The sequence below is a fragment of the Ursus maritimus genome, unplaced genomic scaffold (genome assembly GCF_017311325.1).
Source record: "Ursus maritimus isolate PB19 unplaced genomic scaffold, ASM1731132v1 scaffold_22, whole genome shotgun sequence".
NCBI classification, from domain to species: Eukaryota; Metazoa; Chordata; class Mammalia; order Carnivora; family Ursidae; genus Ursus; species Ursus maritimus.
The window spans coordinates 106,249-119,649 of NW_024424675.1; the positions used below are offsets into that span (position 1 = coordinate 106,249).

General features: G+C 45.2%; 1 protein-coding gene across 1 annotated transcript in view; it reads left to right on the forward strand.

The window, feature by feature from the left end:
• The first annotated feature begins 1,368 nt into the window (after positions 1–1,368).
• The window catches only part of LOC103676219 (adipocyte plasma membrane associated protein), a 36,753-nt gene continuing 24,720 nt past the window's right edge, over positions 1,369–13,401 (forward strand). Inside the window, exons 1-2 of the mRNA XM_008705393.2 lie at positions 1,369–1,527; positions 12,896–13,012. Of these exons, the coding sequence (XP_008703615.2) occupies positions 1,436–1,527; positions 12,896–13,012 (209 nt within the window). The 5' untranslated portion in view covers positions 1,369–1,435. The remainder of the gene's footprint in view (positions 1,528–12,895; positions 13,013–13,401) is intronic.

Below are 13,401 nucleotides of genomic sequence, written 5' to 3' on the forward strand. Positions count from 1 at the left end.
GAATAATATGGACAAAGGCAGGGAGGCATAGAATTAGAAACAGCAAGCAATGCTGAGTGTCTGCAACATAGCAGGAGGGATGATCCAGACAGGAAGGAAGGGGCCAGATCATGCAGTGCTGTTTAAAGTATCCTGGATCTAACAGCTATACTGGTTGATTGGCTAGGAAATGAAGTAACATATTACCAAGACCTTAATTATATCCCTGCCAGGCATGATAATCCCTGCAGAACTGGATTTATGTGAGAACTCATCACTTCTCTCATGCTGGTTCTTCATCTCTTGTAAGTCGTATGGGATTCTAGTGCCACCTAACAGTAAGAAAGGCAATGGCATGTTTGATCAGGAAAGCCTTTAAGTGCAATATGGAAATTAATTCTTATACTTCATTTTGAACGTGCCTTTTCTAGAGATGATGCACAGAAATGGGACTTGGTTTCCTCTGCCTGGAAATCCTGTTTCTTCTCAAAATCCAGGTCCTTAACCCATCAAATGTTCTCACAAGATCATGTTACTCCCCTTTAATGCAATTTTTGCATTTCACGTTTCTCTTTATGATGACCTGATTAAAGTCATCTCTCACTAGTTTAATTTCAGTGAGGGAGCTTGTCTGTGGTTTGCTCACCACCACCTCCCAGCACCTAGAAATATATCTACTTAAAATACTGTTAAATGATTGACCTGATGATTACTTCGTGCTTTCTTAAACCTTATCTGTTGTCATTAATGATTTCTATATACCCCGCTTTTACGTCTAAGGGTAACCCTTTCACAAACCTTATCAAACGTTCTGTTGTAGCAAAAAGACTTAATGGCCTTAATCCAAAGAGCAGTAAATTTTCCCCTTAACGGGATCTGTTCGTAAAAGGTCATGATTTTCAGGTGGGCATTACTGCCCTCGTAAGCCTCCAGTACGAACTCGTTATTTATTTATTTTTACCCCGCCTATACGAACCGGGGTCTTTGTCATTTAACAAGCAGTGCCATCTTCTACCTACACAAAAGGCCAGCATCTCAGCCCAGACCCGCCTATGTGCTCCGTTATGCGCCTAACGATTACTGCGGTCCCACCGCCAGCAATAAAAGGAACGCAGGAAGCGCAGGGGCTGGGTTGGAGGAGCCCGCGGTTAGACCACGCGCGGACGTGTCCGCACTGGCTCGGGGCCCGCTTTCGAGCCTGGCGCCCGGCCAGGGGCGCCCGGGCCTCTGCCCACTCGAACTCGCCGAGAGTTCGAGTGGGCCGCCGAGAGACGCTCTAGAGGCCGCCATGCCAGGGGCCAGAGGCGAGCGCTACGGACGTCACTTCCGCGCGCGGCCGGGGCGGGGCCGAGGGCGGGGCGGGGCCCAGATCTGGGCGGGCAGGGGCGGGCCGGTGCAGAGCTTGCACCGCTCTCTCCCGGTTATTGACGGGCTGAGGGGCTGTGGCACTGACACCATGAGCGAGGCGGATGGGCTGCGGCAGCGCCGGCCGCTGCGGCCGCAGGTCGTTACGGACGATGGCCAGGCCCCCGAGGCCAAGGACGGCAGGTAGGCCGGGCCCCTGGACGTGGGCGGCGAATGGCCGGTCGACCCTCCCTAATCACTAGGACCGCAATAACAGCAGTTGGGTAAATGCGTTGCCAAGCGCGGTGCAGGCGCCATCCCATTTAATTCCCCGGGCAAAACTCATTTATAGGGGAGGAAACAAGGCTCCGACGCACCTGCCAGGTTCTTGAGGTCTGGGTGCACTCTGCGCGCAATTTCAGCATTGTTCCCTAGCTCTTGGGGTCCCGAGACCGCCTCGCTCCGTTTCTGCCCCTTTCTGCTCCTCACTCCTTCCCCAGCTTACAGAGCGGTTGCTTCCTCGCCTTTCCCCCTCCTTCGCCCCCTCACCCCGTCCTTCCTGCTGACTTACCCGATCCTCCGGGGGAGAGCCACCTTGCCACGGTTCTAGGTCTTCCCAGCCCCTCACTCTCACTGTCCTGAAAGGAAGTCGGAAAGCGTGCTCGGGTCGCGCCTCGTGTTCCAGCGAAGAGCTGGCCTCCGCACCTGTTCTGCACCTTCCCACCGCTCGCTGTGTGACCATTTTCACTGTGGTTTTCAGGAAAAAGTAGAGAACAGAAGTGACATTGGTAAGCAACTTTTGTGAGAATTTAGGCTTGCAGATTTTTCCTGATAGGGACGGAGAAACTTAGGAAACTTGCTAATGCCTACCTAATAAAAAAAATCTCAGATTTTTGGCCTTCACTTCTCCCAACCTTCCAGAATTTAAGTATACTATGTTTTGTTAGCTAAAAACTGAAGCAGGATCCTTAAACATACATTTAAAAATATAATACTTCGCTCTTTAATTTTGTCTCCTGAGTCTCCTAACTGTGAATTTTTAGGGAGAACCAAGAGGCCCCATGCAGACCAACCTCAAAGTTGTGGAACTGATTGACTTATTCTTATAAGTTAATAGATATATTGAAAATATTTATCGGTGTGCCTGGGGGTGTTGTACGTAATGAGGGCTAGTTTTTGTGGGGACAGACTGAATATTCACTGATGATAATAAGAGGACCACACTTGAAGGAGGGCTATAGCAGAGAGAACTGTTTTGGCTTTAGAAAGACAATTTGCAGAGAAGAGAATTTGGTAATATTTGACTCCTGGGGCCGGTGGAAAGGTCAGTAATACTGAATAAACTCAGAAGTTTCCAAGGACACAGGACTTTCAGTGCTAATCCTGGGCAAATCAGGACAAGTTGGTCACCTTACTGATTGTGGATATTGTGAAGTCATGGTCTGCTGATGACTGAGGAGCTTTTTAGAATGAGCATGCAAAGACTGGCAGTGCTTTACTACAGAAACCATGAAAACAAGTCTTGCTCATACACTTCTACATGGGAAATGAAAGAGCAGCTGGCTCTCGAGTTTGCCTTGAATGCGGTGTGTTGAAAACCAGGGCATACAGCACCTGAGGGCACTTGTTGGTTGGGCCCAACTCTCAGATGGGCTTCTCTGACACTCTTGACCGCAAGGCAGAGGGGGCAGATTTAATTAAATTGTTTTTCAGTTTCTCTGTGGGATTTCTGACTTAATGGAAGGATGAATTGGATGTTGCAGAATCATCATCTGCTGCTGTTCTTTTCCACTCTGCCTTTTACAAAACTGTGTGTGTGTGTATTTATTTATTTATTTTTAAAGATTTTTATTTATTTATTTGACAGAGAGAGAGACAGCCAGCGAGAGAGGGAACACAAGCAGGGGCAGTGGGAGAGGAAGAAGCAGGCTCCCAGCGGAGCAAAGAGCCCGATGCGGGGCTCGATCCTAGGACTCTGGGATCACACCCTGAGCCGAAGGCAGATGCTTAACGATTGAGCCACCCAGGCGCCCTGAACTGTGTATTTCAGGCATTTTCTTGACAATGTCCCTGTCCATGAACATTGTTCTTATTTTCCTGTGTTTCTCTCTTTCTCTTCTTATGTATTTGATCCCATTTCTATATATCTGTAATGGTCTCTTTTTTCAAAATGAGTTTTCACTCTTTCTGCATTTATTACCATAGCCCTATAGTTGTTTTTCTTATTTTTCTGATGTGAAAACCTAAGATAGGAAAGCATTGTGTATAGTGGGTGAAGTAAAGGAATCTGAAGGAAGTAGAAATCTGACGACTATAGAATAAACCGTAGATGAGCTAGGCAGGAAAAAGAAAACCTTGACTGATATGTTATTCAATCAGGAGAACAGAAGTAGGACAGTAGATTTTAGGGGAAGGGACACCTAGTGTTACCTTAGCTAGTCTCCTGACTCTTGACATGAAATGTGATGGTAGCTCTGTTTGACTGCTGAGGTCACTGAGGTCTATGTGAGTGAAGTGGTTTATATAGAGTAATGGAGTCAAAAGAGAAGCAGAAATAAATGAATAAGGATAGCATTGGCAGCTGGACAGTGATTGAGAAACATATTTTTAAAATTATGCTTTGGAAATAAGGTTTTATGCCAAACCTCTTGAATTTCTGTATTTAAGCTATAATGGGGAATGTGGTCATTAAGTCCTTTTATTCAGTGTGGAATATAGCCGAGCTATGCATTTTAACATTCTAGTGCAAACTTATAATTATTATTATTTGGCATAAGTTTCTCCAAATGCTTTACAAACTCTACCAGAAGGATTGTAACACTGATACTATTCCTTCTCTTTTGGAACATAGTTCAGTCTTGGAAGAGAGAATAGCTGTTTAATGTCTCTGTGTAACTGTTAAGGATTGAAGAGTGAATACATTGAAAATTTAACAGCTGCTTTTTCAATAAACTTCTGATGGGTTTTAAGCTAATTAAGAATCTCTACTACATTCATTTTCCTTTTCCCTTTATAAGACTGAAGAGTAAGGAAGGCAGGGTGGAGAAACAGATGGGGCCATCATAAATTTGTGGTCATGAGGAGTCAGGAATCAGTGTTTTCTTCTCATCCCTCCCCTTGGGTGTATGTTTCAAATGGCTGTTTTAACTTGTTTCTAATTTATTTTCAATGCTAAAATGAATGAAGACATCTACAGCCAGGGAACTCCAGTTTAAAGGAATGTGAGAAACCAACAAATTCAAGGTGCAGTCAGTTAAAAGACTGGGCTTGCTGCTGTTTGACTTTCTCAGGTTCTAGGGGTCACCTCGACACCTGTGGCTCTGGTCCATGGATTTGTGGCTAATGGGTTTTCCACAAAACCACAGGTTGTTTTTGATTTCATGGAGTCTTCAGTCTATGGCTCAAGGCCCTGATGTCCTGTATGCAGAAGGGGATGGAGAATACCTTTTAGGTTTGCCTGGTGAAGTTACAGAGGATTTTGCAAAACGAGGCTGAGCTGACAGTTATTGCCAACTCCTGTTGCATCACCATGATTCCTCTCTTGGCCTTAGAAATGTAGGAAATTTCAGGGTGCAGATGTCCTCAAGGAAGTGAACATCACTTTGGGCTCTTCCAAGAGATTGGAGCAAACAAATTGATTTCCCACAGTTCATCTGGAAGGGAAGTTGCCAGCCTTCCTGGGTGTGTCAGCACAGATTGGAGAAGAGAATATCATGGGAATGTGCAGCAGTTTGTCAGTGAAAATGGGTAGGGATAAATGGAGTGCCCTTTATTTAAGTTAACGTGAGGCAGGTGTGCAGAGGCAGGGGGCAAACAGAGGAAAGGCAGAATTATAGGTGACTGTGAGTTTGTAGGAATGAACCTTGGGCCAAAATAAATGTGCCCAGAGCTTGGGTAGAGAAGTCCCACTGCCAGACAGTCACAGACTCAGATGCCTCCAGGAGAGCAGTACTCCTGCTACCTGTCATTTATGGAGCGCTTTTCTTGTTTCGGACTCTGGTCTTGGCACTGCACATACATCCGTCACTTGGTTTAGTTCTTATAAAATCCTGATGTGGTAAGGTCTGTAGCAGGTGTGGGGCCAGGAGAAGAGGAGCTTTGTGTGTCTCTCTGAAGAGTGGAGAGCCCTGTGCACCGGCTCTGAAGCCTTAGGTTTCCTAGATCTCTGCTTTTTCAAGAGAAGCTGGAAACCCAGATTTTTATGTGAAATCTCCTTGTTTTTCAGTTATGGCAATTAAAGCCATTTTGTGGAGTGACAGTTATGGTTTAGACTAGAGCTTTGCTTTGAGCTCTGGGCACCACATTTTATGGAGAATTTTGACAAACTCTGAGACAACTGGGAAAGTTCTGCAAGCCACACCAGCTGAGGGACTCCTGCGGGACTGGGGATGCTTTGCCCATGAAAGGTGGTGTGATCACGGACATCCAGGAGGTCAAGGGTTTGCTCCTCCCGAGGGCACACATCTGGGCCCAGTCAGTGCAAGCAAAGGGAAAGTGTCTTTCTTAGAACATGTTGCGTGACCCGAGCATCCATTGTCCCCCAAGTAAAAGAATTAGGGAACTGCTGTATGCTGTAGCCTTCACGGACATCCACCCTGCACACTGGCTGGCACTTCTCTGGGCATCAGGGCCTGTGAGATCTGCCCCTGGCTGTGGGTGTGTCAGCTTGCCTACCTGCCATGGCCATTCTGTCTCTGTGGCCAAGGTTTGGGAAAGGGGGCTTAAAGTTAAACAAACCCCTTAAAGTATGTATTCTTCACTCATGCCAAGTTCTTGTTGAGTCCTACTATGTTACCTCTGCTTGCATTGCTCTGCCCCAGGTATTTGATTTTTTCCCACCTTCACTGAAGTCTCCGTTCAGAGGTCATCTGCTTTGACCCCTGTGTGTGGCCAGCGCCCCCCCCCCCCCCCCCCCGATCCTGCTGTATTTTTCTTCATTGTATTTGTCACTGTCTGGTATCTGCTTATTTACTAGAATATGCAGAGGGCACGAGACTTTATTTATTGCTCTCCTCTCAGGGCCTTGGATAGTACTTGGCACATGTGTGTAGTTGATTATTAAATGCTGTATGTGAAGGATTAAATGAGCTGAGGCTGTGCTGTCTGATATGGTAGTCACTTGTCATATGTAGCTATTGAAACTAATTGGACTAATATTAAAAATTCAGTTCCTCATTTGTACTGTGTAGGGAGTTTGAGGGGTTTGGGGGCTGATCAAGGAAAAAGATAGGAATATGAGGTGGCAGTGGCTCACATGAGCTTTATTGGGTGACACTTGGACAGGGTTGCATGTGGGACCAGTCTCTCATGGCAGGAGACAGGGCCACAGTCTAGAACAAGAGGGGAGTGAGGGGGAAGGAGAGGGGCCTCCTCTGTCTAGATGAGTCCCTGGTTCAGAGAGCTCCAGGGGCAGCAGCTGCAGCTCAGGGCCTTAAAACTTCCGGGCCCTGTCTTATCAGTGGGTAACTGCTGTTGGTGAGGTTTACAGAGTATGCAAAGCAGGCAGACTCTAAAAGACTAAAAATTTGCTTGTTTGGCTATTTTTAAAAGTTTGAGTGTGGTGCTGATGGGCCTTTGGAGCTAATGGGTCTTACAGCCTGCAGTGAAGAAATAAAACAACGTAGGGCCATACGTAGTGGCTGTCTTTGGCTCATTTAGGTAACATGCTAGCCGCATTCCAGGTGCTCAGCTCCTGCGCGTAGCTAGTGGTTTCTGCATTTCTATCATTGTGGAGCATTGTGCAGAGTTCTGTTGAATAGCTACAGCTCAAGGAGTTTAAGTGGTTGTAAAACCTGACCACCGAACTTTCCAGTAGAGGCTGTGTCTCATGATCAGTCGGGGGATGTTGATGGACATCTGTCACCAGGTGGTGAGTTGGATGAGGTCAGTGGTATCCAGCTGCACATGAGGGACAACTGGGGAGCACGAGAAAAAGGGACCCTAGGCCCACACTGGCCTGCCCAATCAGAATTCCCGGGCCTTGTCTAAAGTTGCCCCAGTCATCTGGTGTAGCCAGTCCAGGGACTGGCCACCTTTGGGCGGCCTCTGAATTTTTCCTCAGCATTTTAGACAGTGATTGTCAGAGGCATTCTCTAGAACTCTGGCAAGGATTGGCTCCCAATTTCTGGCTTCCTTTCTAGCTGGAAGCACCCGCTTTCAGTCATGGCTGGACGTTTTCTTCTGAGGATCAGTGAGCCTTTTACTATTGTGTGAAGGGGAACCAGGTATTCAAGCGGGGTGTCACAATCTGTGAGTTGGATTACTAAATTAAGATTTAAAAAAAATGTAAGCTACAGTGTGGTATAGGAGACTTTACAGTACAGGAGTCTAAGACAAATGAGGATGTGTTTTATGTAGAATCGTGTTAGGTGAGGAAAAGGTGAAGTAGCACTTTGGCCAGAGGGTCACCACTTCTGTTGATGATAGCTCTGTGGTGAAAGATTTTACAATGCAGTTTGCCCTAAGGGACTGCACCTCCCCTGGGCTGGGGGAGGTGGGGGAGGAGTGATTAGTCAGCCCCTTTCAAGGACTCGGACTTCCTTGTTGGACCTTGCCCGAAGGATTTGTGCAGTGCAGCCACACCATGCGCCTTTACATTTGTCTCTCTTTGGGATTCTGCTTTTTTTTTTAATTTTTTAAATTTTTATTTTATTATAATAATTTTTTTATTATATTATGTTAGTCATCATACAGTACATCCCTGGTTTTTGATGTAAAGTTCCATGACTCATTAGTTGCGAATAACACCCAGTGCACCATGCAATACGTGCCCTCCTTACTACCCATCACCGGTCTATCCCATTCCCCCACCCCCCTCCCCTCTGAAGCCTTCAGTTTGTTTCCCAGAGTCCATAGTCTCTCATGCTTCATTCCCCCTTCTGATTACCCCCCCTTTCTTTATCCCTTTCTTCTCCTACCGATCTTCCTAGTTCTTATGTTCCATAGATGAGAGAAACCATATGATAATTGTCTTTCTCTGCTTGACTTACTTCACTTAGCATTATCTCTTCCAGTGGGATTCTGCTTGTAAAAGAACCACACAATCAGCCATTCCTGTCACTTGTACTTGTAACAGACCTGCTTTACCATATAGATACTTTGTTATTTCTGTTGTATTAAAAGACTTTCAGGCCACTTAAAGAAAATCACTTACTGGAGTTACAGTGTCCTAGCCTCAGAGTGGCACTTTGCATAGTTGGGTCATTGTCACTTTTTTTTTTTAATAAGATAAAATTCACATACCATAAAAGTCACCCATTTAAAAATTACAATTCAGTGGTTTTTAGTATATTCACAGAGTTTTTAAAGAATAACCACAATTTGGGGCGCCTGGGTGGCACGGCGGTTAAGCGTCTGCCTTCGGCTCAGGGCGTGGTCCCAGCGTTCTGGGATCGAGCCCCACATCAGGCTCCTCCGCTAGGAGCCTGCTTCTTCCTCTCCCACTCCCCCTGCTTGTGTTCCCTCTCTCGCTGGCTGTCTCTCTCTATGTCGAATTAACAAATAAAATCTTTAAAAAAAAAAAAAAGAATAACCACAATTTAAGTTTAGAACATTTTTGTCACTGTTAACATTTTAAAAAATTGAGGTGAAATTCACATAATATAAAATTAACCGCTTTAGAGTAACGTTATACAGTTTAGTGATATCTAGTGTTGGGCAACACTTTCTAGTTTCAAAACTTTTTCATCACCCCATAAAAACATCTTGTACCTATTAAGTAATCACTCCTTATTTCCTCCTCTCACCCAAATGTCTATCAGTGGATGAGTGGATACACCAGTTGTGATACAGGCATACCTCTGAGAAATTGTGTGTTCGGTTTCAGACCACTTTTATCTCAATAAAATGAATCAGATGAAGTTTTTGGTTTCCCAGTGCATAGAGAAGTTGTGTTTATACTATACTGTAATCTGTTAAGTGTGCAGTAGCATTATGTCTAGAAAAACAATGTACATACCTTTACCTTAAGTTAAATACTTTATTGTCTAAAAATGCTAACCATCATCTAAGCTTTAGCAAGTCGTAATCTTTCCGCTGGTCTTGCCTCAGTGTTGGCGGCTGCTGACTGATCAGGGTGGTGGTTGCTGAAGGCTGGGGTGGCTGTGGCCGTTTCTTAAAATAAGACAAATTTAACACATCGATTGGCTCTTCCTTTCACAGTTTCTCTGTAGCAGGTGATGCTGCTGATAGCAGTGATAGAACTTCTTTCAAAATTGTAATCAGTCACTTCAAAATCTGCCACAGCTTTATCAACTAAGTTTATGTGCTATTCTAATTCTTTTGTTGTCATTCCAAGAATCTTCACAGCCTCTTCACCAGGAGTAGATCCCATCTCAAGAAACCACTCTCTTGGCTCGTCTATAAGAACCAACTCCTCATCTGTGGAAGTTGTATCATGAGATGCAGCAACTCAGCCACATCTTCAGGCTCCGCTTCTGATTCTAGTTCTCTTGCTGTTTCCACCACATCTGCAGTTACTTCCCACTGAGGTCTTGAACCTTCAACCTGTAAAAAAAAATATGCAATGTCTGTGAAGCACAGTAAAATGCGGTATGCCTGTATATACTTACAGTGGAATATTATGGAGCCACGAAAAGGAATGAAGTACTGATACGTACTACAGCCTGGACGAACCTCAAAACAAATGCTGAGTGAAAGGAGCCATTCATGGAGGTCACATATATATGAATCGTCCAGAATAATGTCATGATTAAGTTGTGCTGCGTTTTTCAAACCCCGGCTCTGAGGGCTCTAGGTCTAGGCATCCTCTCCCCGTCCACTTGTCCATGGCAGGTGGTGCTTAATGGTGACTGCAGCCTTAGAGTCAGACCCGGCCCTCAGTCGTGCTCTTCCAGTTCTGGCTGTGGGCTGTGGGCCCACTTGTCTTTCTCTGACCACTTTTCTCTTTGGAAAGTAGAGAGATACATAGTTCCACCTAGCTAGCTACCCACATAAAGTACATTACATGGCATTTCTTATTGTCACTGTTTTTATCATTCCTCTTTTCATGGCCCTTACTCCTTCCCCTGCTGCAGACCTCTCAGCAGGTTGCATCAGCCTGCTGTCATGTCGGGTGCATAGCTGGTCTATGCCGTACTTGCATTTTCACGCACTGTGCTCTTGCACCCTTGACTGGCATCTGTCAGTTGCTTTAGACGACTGCGTGGCCCTGGAGTTTGGAGACAGGGCTGGGAGGTGGAGGTTGGCCTGAAGTTTCCCTTCCTGGCTGCTGGTCCCCTTCCAGGAGCCTGGGCACCCTTGGCATCTTCCAGCCTGGTCTGTGGGGTGGACCACCTCCTTTCCCAGGTAGCAAAAGAGGTAAAGGCTGGTGACCTGGCATTTATGCCTGGGTACGGGTTGGGCTCTGAGCCCTGTATGAGTGAAGAGAAGGACGTTGGGAATAAAATTCATTTTTTGGAGGATTATTAGAAGGAAGATAGATACAGAATAGGGTTCTCATTACCAAAGGGGGAAATGTCAAAGACAAAAGGAAGTGCTCAGTACTGCTCCCTATGCTGTCCTACTCTGGAAGAGAAAGGAGAAGCAGAGACCAGGCTGCAGCTTCCACTCCGCTTGGAAAGGGCCTTAGCTCAGCATCCTGGCTCATCATTTACAAGTCTGCTCTCCACATCGCTGCAGGACACATTATCGTAATAATCTGCTCTCCTCCAGTTTCCAATAACTTGTTCCTGACATCCTTCAGAGCCCTTACCACTGGCGTCTTCAGTGTCTGTCTGTTCCCAATGATTTAGGCACCCTCTGAGATGACAGACGTTTTCTCTTCCACGCTCCTCACTGCCTTCTGAGCCCTTGTTAGCAGAGTCTTTAACATCCATTTTTCTACTAGTCTGTTTAAGGAAATTTGGACATTTTCTGTCCTGCTTCTCAGTATTTTTCCTTCCTCTACCTGCTACTCGATTCCAAAGCTGCTTATACATGTTTAGGTATTTGTTTCAGCAGCACCCCACTTCTGGGCAGCAAAAATAGTTTAATTAGAAAACTGAATTAGTTTTCTAAGGCTGCCATGACAAATGACCACATACTTCATGGCTTAAACAACATCTCATTGGGTGAACTTGCAGTTCTGACTGTCAGCAGTCCTGGACAGTTCTCACTGTGGTGAGATCATGGTGTTGGCAGGACCGCGTTACTTTCTGGAGGCACTAGGGGAGAAGCTGTTTCCTGTCTGTTCAGACCGCTGGCGGGAGTCAGACACTCTTCAGTTGTGCTCCCCAGATGCCTGCAAGGTGCCATTCTATGAAAGCTGCTCCCTCTCGCCTCTTTTTCTTTCCCTTTGCCTTTCATTTCTACCCAGTAGAAACAGATGCTTTATTTTCTGCTATATTCATTTATTAAAATCATGCACGTTCAAATTGGGCAGGACTTTGAGGCTACAAAACCCTGTTTCATAGTGGGGAGCCCAGGGGCTTCATGTAAAGAAACCTGCCTGAAGTGGCGTAGCTGGCTGTTGGGAAAGTTAAGACCGGCTCTTAGGCCCCCACATCTCTGTGCTGTATCTGAAATCACGTTTATACAGCGGAAGACTAGCTTGTCAAAAGTCAAACAAAACACTGCCCTCAGTGAAGTGTTTGTTAAGTGTGAGTCTTGATATTTTTTCTTTAAGTCCACTTTTTTTTTTTTTTTTTGGATAGAAAAGATTCTCCACCTTAGGAGCTCATGATTTTATTTGCTTAAAGTTAATCTTGATGTAAGTATATAATAAATTTGAATGCACTTAAAGCAAATAATGATCCAGTGAAGTAGCAAGAGGCTAAATGTGCTCACTTGTTTACCAGGTGAGTACTGATGTCTGGGAGGATCATTTGAGAGAGATTTTAGTTACCATTGGTCATTTGTCCAAAAACATCACACGAGATTCCCAAGGCAGCTTTTAGATCTTCACAAGGCGTCAGTAGTGATGACTTGGAAATGTGATTGTATAGATTCCTTGTAAGTAACTGTCAGTATCTCTCAGACCTCTACCAGGTAGAGAGCTGGGATTTGCTTTTGAGTTCTTGAAGGTGTGGTGTGATTGGCAAAATGATTGGAGAACTGGACGCTCAGCAAGTTGTTTTGTGTTCTCTTTGCTTCATGAATTTGTCTCTTTCTCTTTTATCCACCCAAGCTGGGAGCTTAGGGACCCACAGTACTGAGTGTTGCTGCTTTGAATCCATGTACCAGGAAATAGCGGCTTTTGGGAAACACGTCTTCTCTGTAGATGAGTGTGTTTGCATTACTTCATTCACCTCTTTTCCTCCATTTTTGTGTTTGTCAGTTCTTTAATTTGCTCTCTTTGAGACTATGCTAGAGGATTGAAGGTACAGCTTATCAGACTATCTGGCAAATAACTGATAAGCATTTCCCACACAGCTGGAAGATTAAAAAAAAGAACAGAGGCATGTTTGCCAATCATAGCAAACAGTCCTAAAGTTTCATCACAAGCCACAGAGGTCCGTGGTCTCACGGTGAGACCAGGCTAGAGGCCTGCTCCTGTTTGACAGGCTTTGAGACCAGCTGAGCTTGTCCAGGCTGAGCCTCTGCTGATTGCCTTTGTATAATCCATCTCTTGCAGCTCCTTTAGTGGCCGCGTGTTCCGAGTGACCTTCTTGATGCTGGCTGTCTCCCTCACCGTTCCCCTGCTCGGAGCCATGCTGCTGCTGGATTCTCCCATAGACCCACAGCCTCTCAGGTGAGCTGTCCCGGCCATTCTTGGGAGGGCTTGCTTGGCAAGGGTAGGGTGGGATAGTGTCTAGGGTAACAACAAACCAATTTGGTCTGAAAGGTAAGTTACTAGGAGAGAGAGAGATTTGTGATTTCTTTAGTGCCTGAGTTTTGTGTGGAATCAGATGTTACACAATATATGAATGGTATTGTTCATGATACGGTTTCAAAAACAAAACTGTATAAACACATATAAAACCCAGAAAAATCCCAAATAAGAGAAGCTTATGGGTTAATTAACCTGAATTCATTTGAAGTGGCAAAAGCACACACAAAGGTTAAGTTTAAGTTACCTAGTTTAAATTTTATAAGTACCAATTTTTCAAAAGCCTTGTAATTAGTATTCTGTTTTTCCTA